This window comes from Electrona antarctica (assembly GCF_951216825.1).
Source record: "Electrona antarctica genome assembly, chromosome: 23".
Lineage (NCBI taxonomy): Eukaryota > Metazoa > Chordata > Actinopteri > Myctophiformes > Myctophidae > Electrona > Electrona antarctica.
In genome coordinates this window covers 16,962,015-16,975,893 of record NC_136804.1, presented here as the reverse complement: position 1 = coordinate 16,975,893, position 13,879 = coordinate 16,962,015, and the positions used below count along the sequence as shown (strand labels likewise).

General features: G+C 44.7%; 1 protein-coding gene across 1 annotated transcript in view; it reads right to left on the bottom strand.

Moving 5' to 3' along the window:
- ptpro (protein tyrosine phosphatase receptor type O) overlaps positions 1–13,879 on the bottom strand; it is a 94,213-nt gene that overhangs the window by 29,965 nt on the left and 50,369 nt on the right. The window contains exons 6-14 of the mRNA XM_079494723.1: positions 13,023–13,319; positions 11,975–12,140; positions 10,921–11,113; positions 10,058–10,178; positions 8,998–9,191; positions 7,279–7,390; positions 6,248–6,411; positions 2,469–2,589; positions 550–683 (exon numbers count right to left, since the gene is read on the bottom strand). Of these exons, the coding sequence (XP_079350849.1) occupies positions 550–683; positions 2,469–2,589; positions 6,248–6,411; positions 7,279–7,390; positions 8,998–9,191; positions 10,058–10,178; positions 10,921–11,113; positions 11,975–12,140; positions 13,023–13,319 (1,502 nt within the window). The remainder of the gene's footprint in view (positions 1–549; positions 684–2,468; positions 2,590–6,247; positions 6,412–7,278; positions 7,391–8,997; positions 9,192–10,057; positions 10,179–10,920; positions 11,114–11,974; positions 12,141–13,022; positions 13,320–13,879) is intronic.

The window sequence follows — 13,879 nt, the reverse complement described above, 5'->3', positions numbered from 1 at the left end:
AATAGTTTTGGGTTTTTTTAATGGAAAAAAGGGGAAAAATACTAAGAAGCTATGTTGAGTATGTTCCAATAGATCTAGTATAGTTATTATGTAACACACTTTAAAGCAACACTATGTAACTTTCCTCTTCTACCCCGGATTTGAACTTGTTTTCTTGCTTAAGTGCTGAAATGTTAATCATTGAGCTAATAGAGCCTGCCTGCTTGCTCAGGGGATACATTGAATCATGACATGATTGTCCCAATTTGATAAGTTATATTGTATTAGCCTGATTGTCAGACTCTGAGAGCCTCCCGCTCAGTCGAGTGGGCGGGGTCTATGGGCTGGAAACCAGGCTAATATTGTATTATATACTCTGTCTACCATATAGATATAGATATAATATTAGCCAAAATTACATTTTATTAATTCACAAAAGTTACATAGTGAGGCTAACATTCAGTGAAAACAAAATTATAAAAAAAAGTTTCATATTGTTGATATTGTGATCTTTAAGCTCACAATCACAAAAAATATATATAAAATGATTAAATTCTGACTGTTTTTTACCTTGGGTTCCATGCTGGGAGCGGCGGCCTTACACAGGACCTGGTAATAGTCCACCACTCCGTCTTCCGTCCAAAGCAGAGTCACCGACGAATGCGTGGCGTTGACGGCGAACAGCGCCTTGGGAGGGGCGGGGTCTGTACCAGACAAAACAGCCAGGACCTTCCATGTCAAACCCTTCAGGCTGCAACCCCCCAAATAAATCACATTTCAATTGCCCCTTTATTTGTCAATCTCCCTATGTATGTACTTACAGAAATAAATAATATGACTCTCCCCCCGCCCCCCATTCACTTGCAATGCAACATAAAACAACAAACCATCTAAAAACCATCATAAAAAGACGAAACCTAAAAAAAAAAAAACTATACGTGTGATCTGCACAGTATAATAAATGGTGCTGTTGTGCGTTTCAAAAGTGCAGTTAAGTCTCAGTCCAATTCAGTTTAGGTCAGTAATACATTGTCTCTGTCGGGTGGAAACCTCATATGTCCAAAACTGAAACTTTTCAGGATAAAAAAAAAAAACATAGCAGATCTACACGCTGAAAATGTGTTGCTTCGCTGAGTTCGCTCTGCATTTAGAACTTGCAGATCTGCTACTTTTGTGTGACACTGTAGTATGATCAAGTAGGGCAAAAAATATGGAGATAACAGGTTTCTGCCCGACAACATTCATTTCCCCCAGGGTTAGAACCACCTCCCGGAGCAGGGCCCCAAATTAGGTTCCGAGAACCTTACATGAAACAGAGCCGTATCGCACGGAAACAGAACCTTACATGAAACAGAGCCGTATCGCACGGAAACAGAACCTTACATGAAACAGAGCCGTATCGCACGGAAACAGAACCTTACATGAAACAGAGCCGTATCGTACGGAAACAGAACCTTACATGAAACAGAGCCGTATCGCACGGAAACAGAACCTTACATGAAACAGAGCCGTATCGCACGGAAACAGAACCTTACATGAAACAGAGCCGTATCGCACGGAAACAGAACCTTACATGAAACAGAGCCGTATCGCACGGAAACAGAACCTTACATGAAACAGAGCCGTATCGTACGGAAACAGAACCTTACATGAAACAGAGCCGTATCGCACGGAAACAGAACCTTACATGAAACAGAGCCGTATCGCACGGAAACAGATCCAGAACCTTACATGAAACAGAGCCGTATCGCACGGAAACAGAACCTTACATGAAACAGAGCCGTATCGTACGGAAACAGAACCTTACATGAAACAGAGCCGTATCGCACGGAAACAGAACCTTACATGAAACAGAGCCGTATCGCACGGAAACAGAACCTTACATGAAACAGAGCCGTATCGTACGGAAACAGATCCAGAACCTTACATGAAACAGAGCCGTATCGCACGGAAACAGATCCAGAACCTTACATGAAACAGAGCCGTATCGTACGGAAACAGATCCAGAACCTTACATGAAACAGAGCCGTATCGTACGGAAACAGATCCAGAACCTTACATGAAACAGAGCCGTATCGTACGGAAACAGATCCAGAAATACTTTATGGTTCACTTAGTTGTCGGTAGTGGATAAGATCCACTACTAGGCAGTCACATGGCTGACAGTTTGAAGCAGTGCGAATGCAGACTGCAGACTACTTCTGCCACTGCATGAGTCAGATAGACACTTCCTCACTGGCCCCAAAAATACATATCGTTGCTGTCAGGCAGAAACCTCTTATCTCCATATTTTAACTTTTGGTGTAATTTAACGCCCTGCTTGATCATACTACAGCATCACTCAAAAGAATAAAAACTGAAACCGTCCCAAATCGTCAGGTTCCTGTTTAGTTCATAACTCAGAGTTACATATGGTGTGTGTGTGTGTGTGTGTGTGTGTGTGTGTGTGTGTGTGTGTGTGTGTGTGTGTTTGTGTGTGTGTGTGAGACCTAGTTTGATGATGTTGGCCATGGAGGTGTTTCGGCTCCGCTCGGTGCAGGCCGTCACCGTCAGGTTGTAGATGTCCCCGGGAGGCAGCGGCAGGCTGGCCCGCATCACGTTGCGCGTCACCTGGAACGACCCGACACACACAAATTCTTTTTACAAATTTTAGGGCATTTTAACCGTAAACCTAAAGCCAAAAATCTACAAGCTCACAACAAGTCGCGCTGTGATGTAGTGTGAGCTTGTAAATCGGCTATTTTTGGTGCACGACACAAGCGCGCTAATAACTAATTATAAATCACCCATGACGCTACTGCAATCTAACTTGACCGCCAAGGATGTATTTTGGCTCGTGTTTTCAGTGTTTACGCTAGATGGCGCTCTCCGCTAACATAATGAGTCACCATTTCACTCTCAGTCAAACAGACAAACATGAGATCACGTGATTGCGAAATCTCTGTCCCTTCTGACACTTCCGTGTCGTTCCATTTCCAAAATCAAATATTTTTCTACCCTTTTTTGTTTGTTGAAGCACAGACAAAGCCTCTGTTTACTAACGATTGGGGGATCGATCGTACTGAACATAAATATTCTGTGATTACTTAAAAGGCAAGAAAAAATGAAAAATCGCTGGCAGGGGGATGAATAATGTATTTATTTACTCCGGCAGTAAATGAGTTGCCTAATCTGAACACTAACCCCAACCTGAATCTTGTTCTAATTGTAAACCTTTCTCTAAACATCTTTAACCCGGAAACCATTTCACAATCATTAAAAAAACAAACAATTACATTCACCCACTATCTGTAAACCAGTGAAAGTTGTTTCTGATTCTGACACAAGCTCACAACGTGTCGTGAATCCCAACGTCACTCGTGAGAAGCTTGCTAGCTGTTGTTTTAGACCTCATGTTTGGACAAAACATCTTGTAATGTACATTCACTAGTGAAAACCACACCATCAAACAATAATGGAGTTGGTTGGATTTATTGCATAGAAACGACATGGATCGATGGAGATTGATTGAGGGATGAGGAATGATGGGGGGAGGTGAGAAGTAGAGTGAGGTAAGTCGGGGGCGGAGGAGGGGGGCGACCGGTTGTTGGGCTGAGGGAAGGGAGGAGGGAACTGGGAAGGGAAGGGAGAGGATGAAGTGACGTACAGTATTAAGGAGGGATGCGGAGTTAGAGGGAGGACGGGCACGTGGGATGAACGGGAGGATGAAGCGATGTATAGTATTAACGTGGTAATGTACAGTATGGAGTCATTCTCTCGATCAGTGGACCAGCTAGGAGGCTCTCACACAACATCGGATGAAATCCCCCCCGCCTGGAATCAATCTCATCAGTCTTAACCCATTTTGACCTGAGATCAGATTCTAAACATGTCTGTTTGAAAATGACAGTTTTCTGAAAAAGCTATGTTTCTATGTCAGTCGTTAAAATAGCAGACCTACAAGCTCGTAGCGCGCCACTCGGTGGCGCGCTATGAGCTTGTAGATCTGCTATTTTTCAATAGCTAAAGCATAACATAATGCTAACACCAAAAAGGGGTTCCCGCCCAGAATGGGTTAAGTATCGATCGCAGCCCGCCCCCAGGCAAAGCTGTCAATTCTGCAGCCGATCCGAGCGGTGCTATCGCACGAGCAACACTAGCCTGCATTTGTCACTTGGTGACACTTTGGTGGCTGGTGACAAATCATTTTTCCGCGGCGCCACACCGCGTCCATGTGGCTCTCCATCACGGTGTGTGACAGCCGCTCCATTGAACGGTGAATATACAACATCCATGTCGTTTCCTCACGCTGCCTGAATGAGTCTGAGTGATGCTACATGGAAAGCACATGAATAATAAAAAGCACACCCGTGTGAAGTGAGGGATCTCTTATCATCGTACATCTGATTTGCTCAGACACTTATGGCATAAATTCTCCATTCATTGTCAATTGGAATGGAATGTTTGTGTAAGACGAAAATCTACACTAATAGCTGAATATAGGAGGCTAGTGCTAGTGCCCCTCAAAAAACACAGCCAAAAAATACATGATAGCATACATTTCTTACAGGTACCCCCTCCCCCCATATTTCTCTCTCCTCTCCTCTCCTCTCCTCTCCTCTCCAATACTCTCCTCAGTGTGCCAGTAATAGAAGGTATTTTTTTAGCATGTTCCTTATTTTGGGGCATCTCATTATAGGCAAATTCTTTTTTTCTTCTTTTTTGAGGTTTGAATTGCTATAAAATAGCCAATCTACATCCATGATGTCATGTAGACAGGTATCTTATCTGTCCACGATAGCCCACCAGTGAGACATAGAGTGAGAAGGCATCGTATATATGAATATATGGTTGAAAATGGGTGAAGAGGGGCACAGTACGGCACAGTCGGTAGTGCTGTCGCCTCACACCTACCAGGATTACATAATCGACACTGGGTGAAATAAATGGGTTGTAAAATTGCGGGATAAAAAAGTAAAAAAAAAGAAAATGGGTGAAGTGCTCCTTTAAGTATAATAAAATAGGAACAACATTGCAGCACTTCTCATTGGGATTATAATCCTTTGTTTTTCTGAGTTTGGAGACAGACACCATCAGTCAGCGCCAATTAGGAGCCCAAAAGGCTCTGGAAGCATTGGAACGTTTGGCCCAAACTCAATTATACGCCAAGTTATCTGGGCTAAATCTCTGTCTGCTTCTGCAGATAATTGGCTTTAGAAAAGGAGGCGAAGATGTGAGATCTCCTGGTGGGCAGGAGTGTTGTTTTAATTAGCCCCTCGACGAACCCTGGGGACATAATCAATAGACAGCCTCACCTACCCACAGTCTAACAAGCTGCCCCTGTCTGTCCAATTATGTGCTCGCGCTCAGCAAAATATAATAATGTTTATTTAACAATGTTAACAGTAAGAATGGACCCACAAGATATAATAATGTTTATTTAACAATGTTAACAGTGTAAGAATGGACCCACAAGGGAGATTATGAACGTGTCAAACTGCAGTATGTTCCTTTTTGCCTTGGTGGAAATTCTTTACTATAATACAGTTTTCTGAGAAACCTATGTTTCTATGGTTACGGTAAACTGAAGTGACATTGTTTGATACAAATACATCAAAGTGTTCCGTGTCACCCCTGGGCTGGCGTCACGGCACCCTAGGGTGCCACGAGTCACGACGGCATGCACTTTGGCAGTGGTTCCCAAACTATTGTATGGCAAGGACCCCCAAATTGACACTTATCAGCCCACGGACCCCCCATTTGAAAATAATATGCCAGGGATCCCCTTAAGAGAAGATTTCTACGGCTTTAACATTGATTCTCAACCTGTTTAATTTCAAGGACCCCCAGTTTGACATGCATTAGTCTACGGTCTCTTTGTACACTCTCAGAGTTACAGACCTATAAGGGTCCATTTGATTGATATGATTTGATATGTTTATTGACAATGTTTACATGTACAGAAAAATGCACATAGTTCTACATCACCATCAAAAGGATAAATGCAAGAAAGCCAACGGCTTATTTCCATTGCAGTCCCTTAAAAAAATAAAACACAACAATGAATGTGTATGAGTGTGCGTGTCCATGTCAGTGTTTTAGGAATGTGTTATGTAATAATTATTATGTTATTATTATTATTAGTTGTTTTGTTTTTTTTGGTTCCAAACTATCGTTTAGCTGGGGACCCCCTGGAACTCCCTCAGGGACCACACTTTGAGGACCACTGCTCTATGGTACAGTATGAATGAATGAATCAGCCCTCGAGGGCAGAGAGGGAGGGACTCACGTCGATGGAGTAGCTCCTCCTGGGTCCCTTCTTGCCCAGGGCCACCACCTGCCAGTGCAGCATGCGCGAGTGGGACAGGTCGATGAAGAGCTCCCCGTAGGTCCAGCGCACGTACAGCACCCCGTGGGAGTAGTCCACCGAGGAGATGTGAGGAGCCTCGGGGGCTGCAGAGAGAGAGAGACACACACACATACAGCAGTTAAGGTGTTTGCACAGAGGACGCCTTCTTTTGCTGCGTTTTGCGTATCCGCAATCCACAAAAGATAAACGTCACCCAAAACATCCTTGCACACTGAGTGCGATGCGTATTATTTATATTCGTAGCAGATCTGATCATTATTTTGAAAATGTACAACACAGTTTTATAAAGACTCAAGAGCCTTTAATGGGTCCCTGCTTCACTAGAAGTTGATTAGATGCGATCATGTCACCGTGTTTTTTCTCTCTCTCTCTCTGAAGTCTGCATGTTGCTTTTCATAAAGTACATTGTGCTCTTCAACGAGATGATATCAACTTCTCAGCGGAGACCATGTTGGTCGGGAAGGACGCAGCACTGCTCAAAGGGTGAAAGACCGTGTCTATGTGAAAGACAGCTGCGAAAACGGATGCATATTCGAACGCACCCATAGTTAGGTCTTTCACTCTGAACATGGGAGGAGCCTCAGGGGCTGGAGCAAGAGAGAGAGAGAGACACTGATAGGCCTTTGACTCTCAACCTCTTTCAAAGACCCTTGGCTTTAGTGTGCATGTGTGTGTGTGTGTGTGTGTGTGTGTGTGTGTGTGTGTGTGTGTGTGTGTGTGCGTGCATGCGTGTTTTAGGTCAAATGATCATCCATGCGGAACAGGGTTGATGAAAGAAACGTTGAGGACAGGAAAAGTACCGTCAGGACAGCTAAAGGGTGTCGCTCCGGAGGAAGCAGTTACGCAACAGTGTAACATCCACAGGCACATTTTTCAAAGATTGTTTTCACTAGCTGTAGCTGTCACACAGATAGACATGTACCTGTCGTCACACAGATATTATACTGTACCTGTCACGAAGCTGACGGGAGAACTGTCGCAGCAGCTGAGCGACGGGTCCCCCCATGTTACCATGGATACGCGGAAATTGTAGTACCAGGCTGGGAGCAGGTCGGTGACTCTCTGTGAAGAAAATGACGTTCACGCACAATGCATTGAGACCAGGAAGGTATACTGCAGCACTGAGTCGACCCCCTGGCAGGTTGTGCAATGTCTGCTTTGTGTCATTTTGGAACAGAATGAGACCCACTCTGCTATTTTCAGTTGCATTTTAAAGAGGGACTCTTAAGGTGGTTGCACACTGGTGCGTTTTCTCGCTGCGTTTTGCGTAGGTTGTCACCAACACCCCACTAGATAGCTGCGGAAAGCGGCTTGTCTTGTCTCTCTGTGCTCTCTGCTCGTACGTCCTTTAGGTTGGAGCTGCACTCTGCTTGTGGGCAGGTGTGTCCTGGCAATCACCTGGCTGTTCTCCATTATGCAATCACCTGGCTGTTCTCCATTCTGCAATCACCTGGCTGTTCTCCATTCTGCAATCACCTGGCTGGCTACTTAAACCTGGCTGTGACTACACTCAGGTCACATTCCCACCTAATACTTCAGTAGACTCGATGCGAATGGGCGGAGCAATTGGGATTCTTGCATATTTAATTTGCTGCGGTTTGCCTTCACACTGTCATCCGCAGCAATTGGAAACTCAGCAGGGGGACCTTTATCAATGTGTTCCATTCATAAACTAGCCTACACAGTGAAATCTATGGTGATAAAATTATACTCATAACGTTCATGTGTCGTGCCGTCTGGGACTGGACCCCAACTGGACTCCAACTGTGTTCAGCTCCGAGTCCTCACCATAGAGTATATAAAGGGTCCTCACCCGCCACATCGTTTGCTTCATTTGCTGCGGATTGCATTCCCACCTGCACCGAATCGAAATCAAGTGCAATTGGAAGCGAAGCGAAACCCCCGTTTTTGGGCGGAGTAGAATGTGGTTCTTTGCTGCGCATTAGGATTCGAATGAGCCTTCACACCTGCCAAACGAAGTGAACTTTCGGACAATGCGCAGCAGGATTTGTTTTAATCGCAGTAAAGCTTTCTGGTGTGAATGTGACCTCAGTGATATTTCCAGCTAGTGCACACACTGGTGCAGCTAGTACTAGTCAGCCTGACAGCTTCCAACGCAGCTCCAACCCGGACAGAAGAAAACAGAAGATCTACCTATGCTCCTTGCTACTGGGGATCCATGCTTATGCTTTTTGTTTGGTGAAGTCCTATTCTAGTTATTATTCGGCTCTTGGAGTCTGTACCTTTTGTTATTTAGTGAATAAAGACCTTTTAGTTCACTTTATCTACGTTTCCTTTGTCTGTTCTGCATCTGGGTTCACTCACTGTCGATTTATGTCCTCAGAAATTCGCTCCGACCTTTACCCCTCTGCCAGACACATTTCATATCACACACACAATAATTCACTAGCCCCCGTAAAAAAAATCTTTTTTTATTAAATCGATTAATATTGTGGCCTGTTTAAATTCGATATATCAGGATATACGATATATCGTTACATGTCAAACTTTCTACATAAGTGAAAGTAATTAAGTGGGCCTGTGGGTTTATAAATACTGAACCAATGAAAAGTCTTAACAAGAGCTTGTGGCTAAATAATAGCCTCATTGGATCCATTTGGAACACAAACGGTCATAATAACGTAATGCAGCAACGTTCTTCTTCTTACCACGGAGGCGATGACAGAGGCGGTGGCGGCGATCTCGTAGTAGGTGGTCCACTCCGAGGCCAGGGTGACGGGGTTGAAGAAGAAGGTCTGCAGCACGTACTTGCGGAAGGCCACGTGGTACGGCCTCTGCCAGCTGAGGATGACCGCCGTGGGGCTCAGAGGGTACACCACCAGCTCACGCACTCCCGTGGGCTCTGGACCGGGGGGGACGAGGGGGTGTGGTGGAGAAAGCACTCCAATGTTTTACACACTTCAGTAAAAGTATCAATACCGCAATGTACAGTAGTAGTAATAATGCAAAATGCAGCCTTTTAGCATCACTGTGAACTAATCAGCTCTTTGGTCACTAGATTCCTCCATTCATGCATGCAGGACGAAAACATGTAACAATCTGTGGTGTGAGATGAAAATAAATGTTCATACATTGATATACTGTTGCTGTCGGTCACAAACATTGTGTCTCCATGTTTCACTTTTCCTGGGTTTTGATAGATAGGACTTTGATAAGGTAGAGGGCTTTGATAAGGGAGAGGGTTGTGATAAGGTAGAGGGCTTTGATAAGGGAGAGGGCTTTGATAAGGGAGAGGGTTGTGATAAGGTAGAGGGCTTTGATAAGGGAGAGGGCATTGATAAGGGAGAGGGCTTTGATAAGGGAGAGGGTTGTGATAAGGGAGAGGGCTTTGATAAGGTAGAGGGCTTTGATAAGGGAGAGGGCTTTGATAAGGTAGAGGGCTTTGATAAGGTAGAGGGCTTTGATAAGGGAGAGGGCTTTGATAAGGGAGAGGGCTTTGATAAGGGAGAGGGTTGTGATAAGGAGAGGGCTTTGATAAGGTAGAGGGCTTTGATAAGGGAGAGGGTTGTGATAAGGTAGAGGGCTTTGATAAGGGAGATGGTTGTGATAAGGAGAGGGCTTTGATAAGGGAGAGGGGTGTGATAAGGGAGAGGGTTGTGATAAGGTAGAGGGCTTTGATAAGGGAGAGGGCTTTGATAAGGGAGAGGGCTTTGATAAGGTAGAGGGCTTTGATAAGAGAGAGGGTTGTGATGAGGGAGAGGGGCTCACCTATATCGATGATGACGGACTCAGAGGGGGGGCTGATGAGGGGTCCGTTGGTGTGGTACACCGTCACTCTGTACTGGGCCCCGGGGGTCAGGTTGCTGATGATGTCACTTGTTGTGTTCTCCTGTGCAAACAATGGGAAAGTATATATACTTGAATACTTTGAATAGCCCCCCCCCACACACACACTTTTTCATTCTGTAGGCGAAAAATTCACAGGGCGTGAACCGGAAGTGAAACAAAAATCTTGTAACCGTGATCGTTGCTGATCACGGTTTTAGTGATTTAGTGGTTTTAGTGGCTTTAGTGATCGGGAGTGAATAAAGCTTGTTTTGCTAAAACAAAAAAAAATGAAAAACGGAATCTGGGAAAAGAATCCGAGATAAAAGCATTTGAAAAAAATTAAACAAATGGAGATGGATGGAGCCAGACTTTTTTTTTTACTTCCGGTTTATTTCCGGTTTTGTCGATCTACTAGCAAACGAGAGGCATTCATATGTTGCATACGAGAGCGATTTAACTTAATCAATATAAACCCTTAAATGACGACAATATCACGTCATTGGCAGACAATGGCTTTATTTGAAATGACGAGATTTACATTGGTGTGTTACTGTTATTACTAGGGATGTCCCGATCACGTTTCTTTGCTCCCGATCCGATCATTTGATTTTGATACAGATTTTTCCCGATACAATATTTATATTTTTAGAACACTTATGCAATATCACAATAGTACAATATCCAAAATCACAGACAATATCCAGTCTAATATCATGATAATGGATATAAAATTGATACTAGGGATGTCCCGATCAGGTTTGTTTTGCTCCCGACAAGCCTAGACAGTTCATTACTGTTCCTACCTCGCTGCAGTAGGTGGTCTCCATGCGCTGGCTCAGGCTGGGCTTGAGGCAGGTGGTGGACAGCACAGACACCAGGCTGCCGTTGTGACTCTCGGAGGACGGACCGCAGGACACCGCTGCCGTGCTGGAGCCCAGCAGTCTGACGCTCACGGCCTGTGGCCGCTCCCTGGGCTGGTCCAACAGCTCTCCATTGCTACCTGCTCCCCCCCAAAAAAAACAGTGGTGTAAAAAGCAACTTAGTACAAGTACAAGTTCAAGTACAAAATGAGCGCTCTCTCCGTAACCTAAGACCATGTGTCCAGTCAACAATGTTGTTTTGTCCGTGGTGCGTTTGGTTCTGTAGACTCAAACATAATACATAATTCATAGGATAGGGAATACTACTGCACATGAGGGCAAATGTGCTGTAAAGCTCCTTTAGGGATGTGTTTTGGGGGAGGACAATACTATTTATTGAACATAGATGATTTCCCTGAAGCACAAAAAGGGACATACTGTACTAGTGTACAGGACCATTAACCCATTTAAAGCAGGCTTCTGTGTCATTTTAGATTTTAGCTATATCAGAAAACTCTCAGGATTTAAAAAAGTGGTTCTCAAAAATAGCAGATATACAAGCTACAACGAGCTTGTACATCTGCAATTTGTGAACATTTTTGAACATCTTGAAAGTTACGGTATCTTTTTTTCCTTTCGGCTTTTCCCTTCAGGGGGTCGCCACAGCGAATCATCTGCCTCCATCTCACCCTGTCCTCTGCCTCCAAAGCGTCTGGAGACAGTAGCCAATAACCATTGCAGGAAGTCAGCTTGTGTGGTACCTGGCCTTACTTAAGTCATGCAAGTGTTAATGGGTTTAAGTCTACCACTTGTTTCGACTAAAATAACTAAGTGAACCTGCTGTGAAACATATTCAACAGCCTCTGGACGTCATTCCATAGTCGATACAGCTCTCTAATAAGGTTCTCTAAATCTATTTTTATTTGTATTAAATATTTCCCTGGTATAATGTTCTGTACATATACTGAGGCAGAAGGGATCAGCCCTGTGGTTCTACTTACTAAGGTAGAAGGTGAATCCCGTGTGGGCGGAGCTCTCCCGGGCCTCACAGTCTCCGGCGGAGCTGAGCGTCCGGACCAGGACGTGGTAGACTCCGGTCTCCGTCAGCTCTGTGAAGAACTCGTGAGTGTTCTCGTCGACCGTGGCCGTCTCTGAGGAGTTACCTGTGGGACGCACGCCGAGAGGAAGCTGGTCAAAGCAACACACGACAACGGGCATCGTTGGCAGATTTTCCGCGTGAGAAATAAGCAACCAGGTCCCACGAAAACTAAGCCTAAAAGAAGCGACTAGGCTGCGGCTATTTGAAAATAGCCCATCTACACGCTCACGACGTGTCGCATCGCGGCTCGTTGTGATGCTGGCACACAATATTTTCAGATGGGGGAGTCTGCGGACAAATACATAATAATCTGGGGTCCTTGCCAAGAAAATGTTTAAGAACCACTGGTTTATAAACAACATTAGGAAACAAGCCCAAATAAGCAACTACTGTACACTACTACTGTACACAGAGAAACAAGGACCCCGCCCCCCCCAAAAAAAAGAATAATAATAATAATGCAACAAGCTATATTTACAAGTGACTTTACAGAAAAACAAGCCTAAAGTCGCTTAACATAAACAGACATGGCAACATTGCACATGGGTGCATGAAAATTGAGTTTGGTTTTGTTCAGGCAGGCAAATATGATTTGTCTGTCCTGATGAAGGTCTAATCGACCGAAACGTCGATCTAAAAAACATTTTTTTGTGTCTGTGTCTGTTTTTAGTGTCTGACAGTGTGCGGGACCTTTTCTTTATTTTTCAAAGATACCCTTTTTAATTTAGGCAAATATGATTTAACACTTCATTAATGATGAATTCATGATTAACCTCTACACTGATTCACCATGAATGTATCATGAATTCATTGTATTCCTGTTAATTCGTGGTCAAGTTCATTTAGAACAGATAATAAAACAGATTCTTATTGTCATTTGTTTTGATTAGTTGTTAGATAATGTTTTACAGTTACTGTCGCACCCCTATAGTCAGCAGCAGCTTACCATCTCGGTAGATGTAAACGTTGAAGCCATCGTAGGTGGTGGGCGGTCGGGGGGGAAGCCAGCGGAGCTCCAGCAGTATGGGGGGCAGTTTGGTGGGCAGGACCAGGGGCTCGGACGGCGGCCCGCCCATGGCCGAGCCGGGCTCGTTGGAGTCCTCGTACTCCGGCGCCGCCACGTTCACAAACTCCTCCTCTTCGGCGGCGGGGGGCGGGCCGCCCGTGGCGACCGGCCAATAGGACTGCGTGACCGCGGCGCCCCCCTGCAGGCTGGTACCGTTGGCTGTCACGTCGGCGTCGTCTGCAAAGATAACAATAATAATAATAGTGATGATAGACTTTATTTATATACGGTATAGCTACAGTTATGCACAGACAGATTAGATAGCTAGGTGGCAGACCATGAAGAGCTTTAACACAATTTTTGCCTTGGACGTGAATACACATCTTTTATATCAAAACCACGGGATGCTAAAGACGTGTATAGGCGTCTTTTGGTCTTTTTTATTGATATTTATTTTTTTAGGTTGGCCTCTCGTTTTGTAATGTACTCCTTGTTGATTTGCACATGCGCACTGCCGTTCACTTCCTTGTTTGCGGCTCTGAAAGAATGGCTCGTATCTCCTAATCTAGGGAACTCTCCATGGTTTACCTAGAGGTGAAGTTGTGCCTACCAGTGATAGAGGTGAAGTTGTGCCTACCAGTAACAGAGGTGAAGTTGTGCCTACCAGTGACAGAGGTGAAGTTGTATACCAGTGATAGAGGTGAAGTTGTGCCTACCAGTAACAGAGGTGAAGTTGTGCCTACCAGTGACAGAGGTGAAGTTGTGCCTACCAGTGACAGAGGTGAAGTTGTATACCA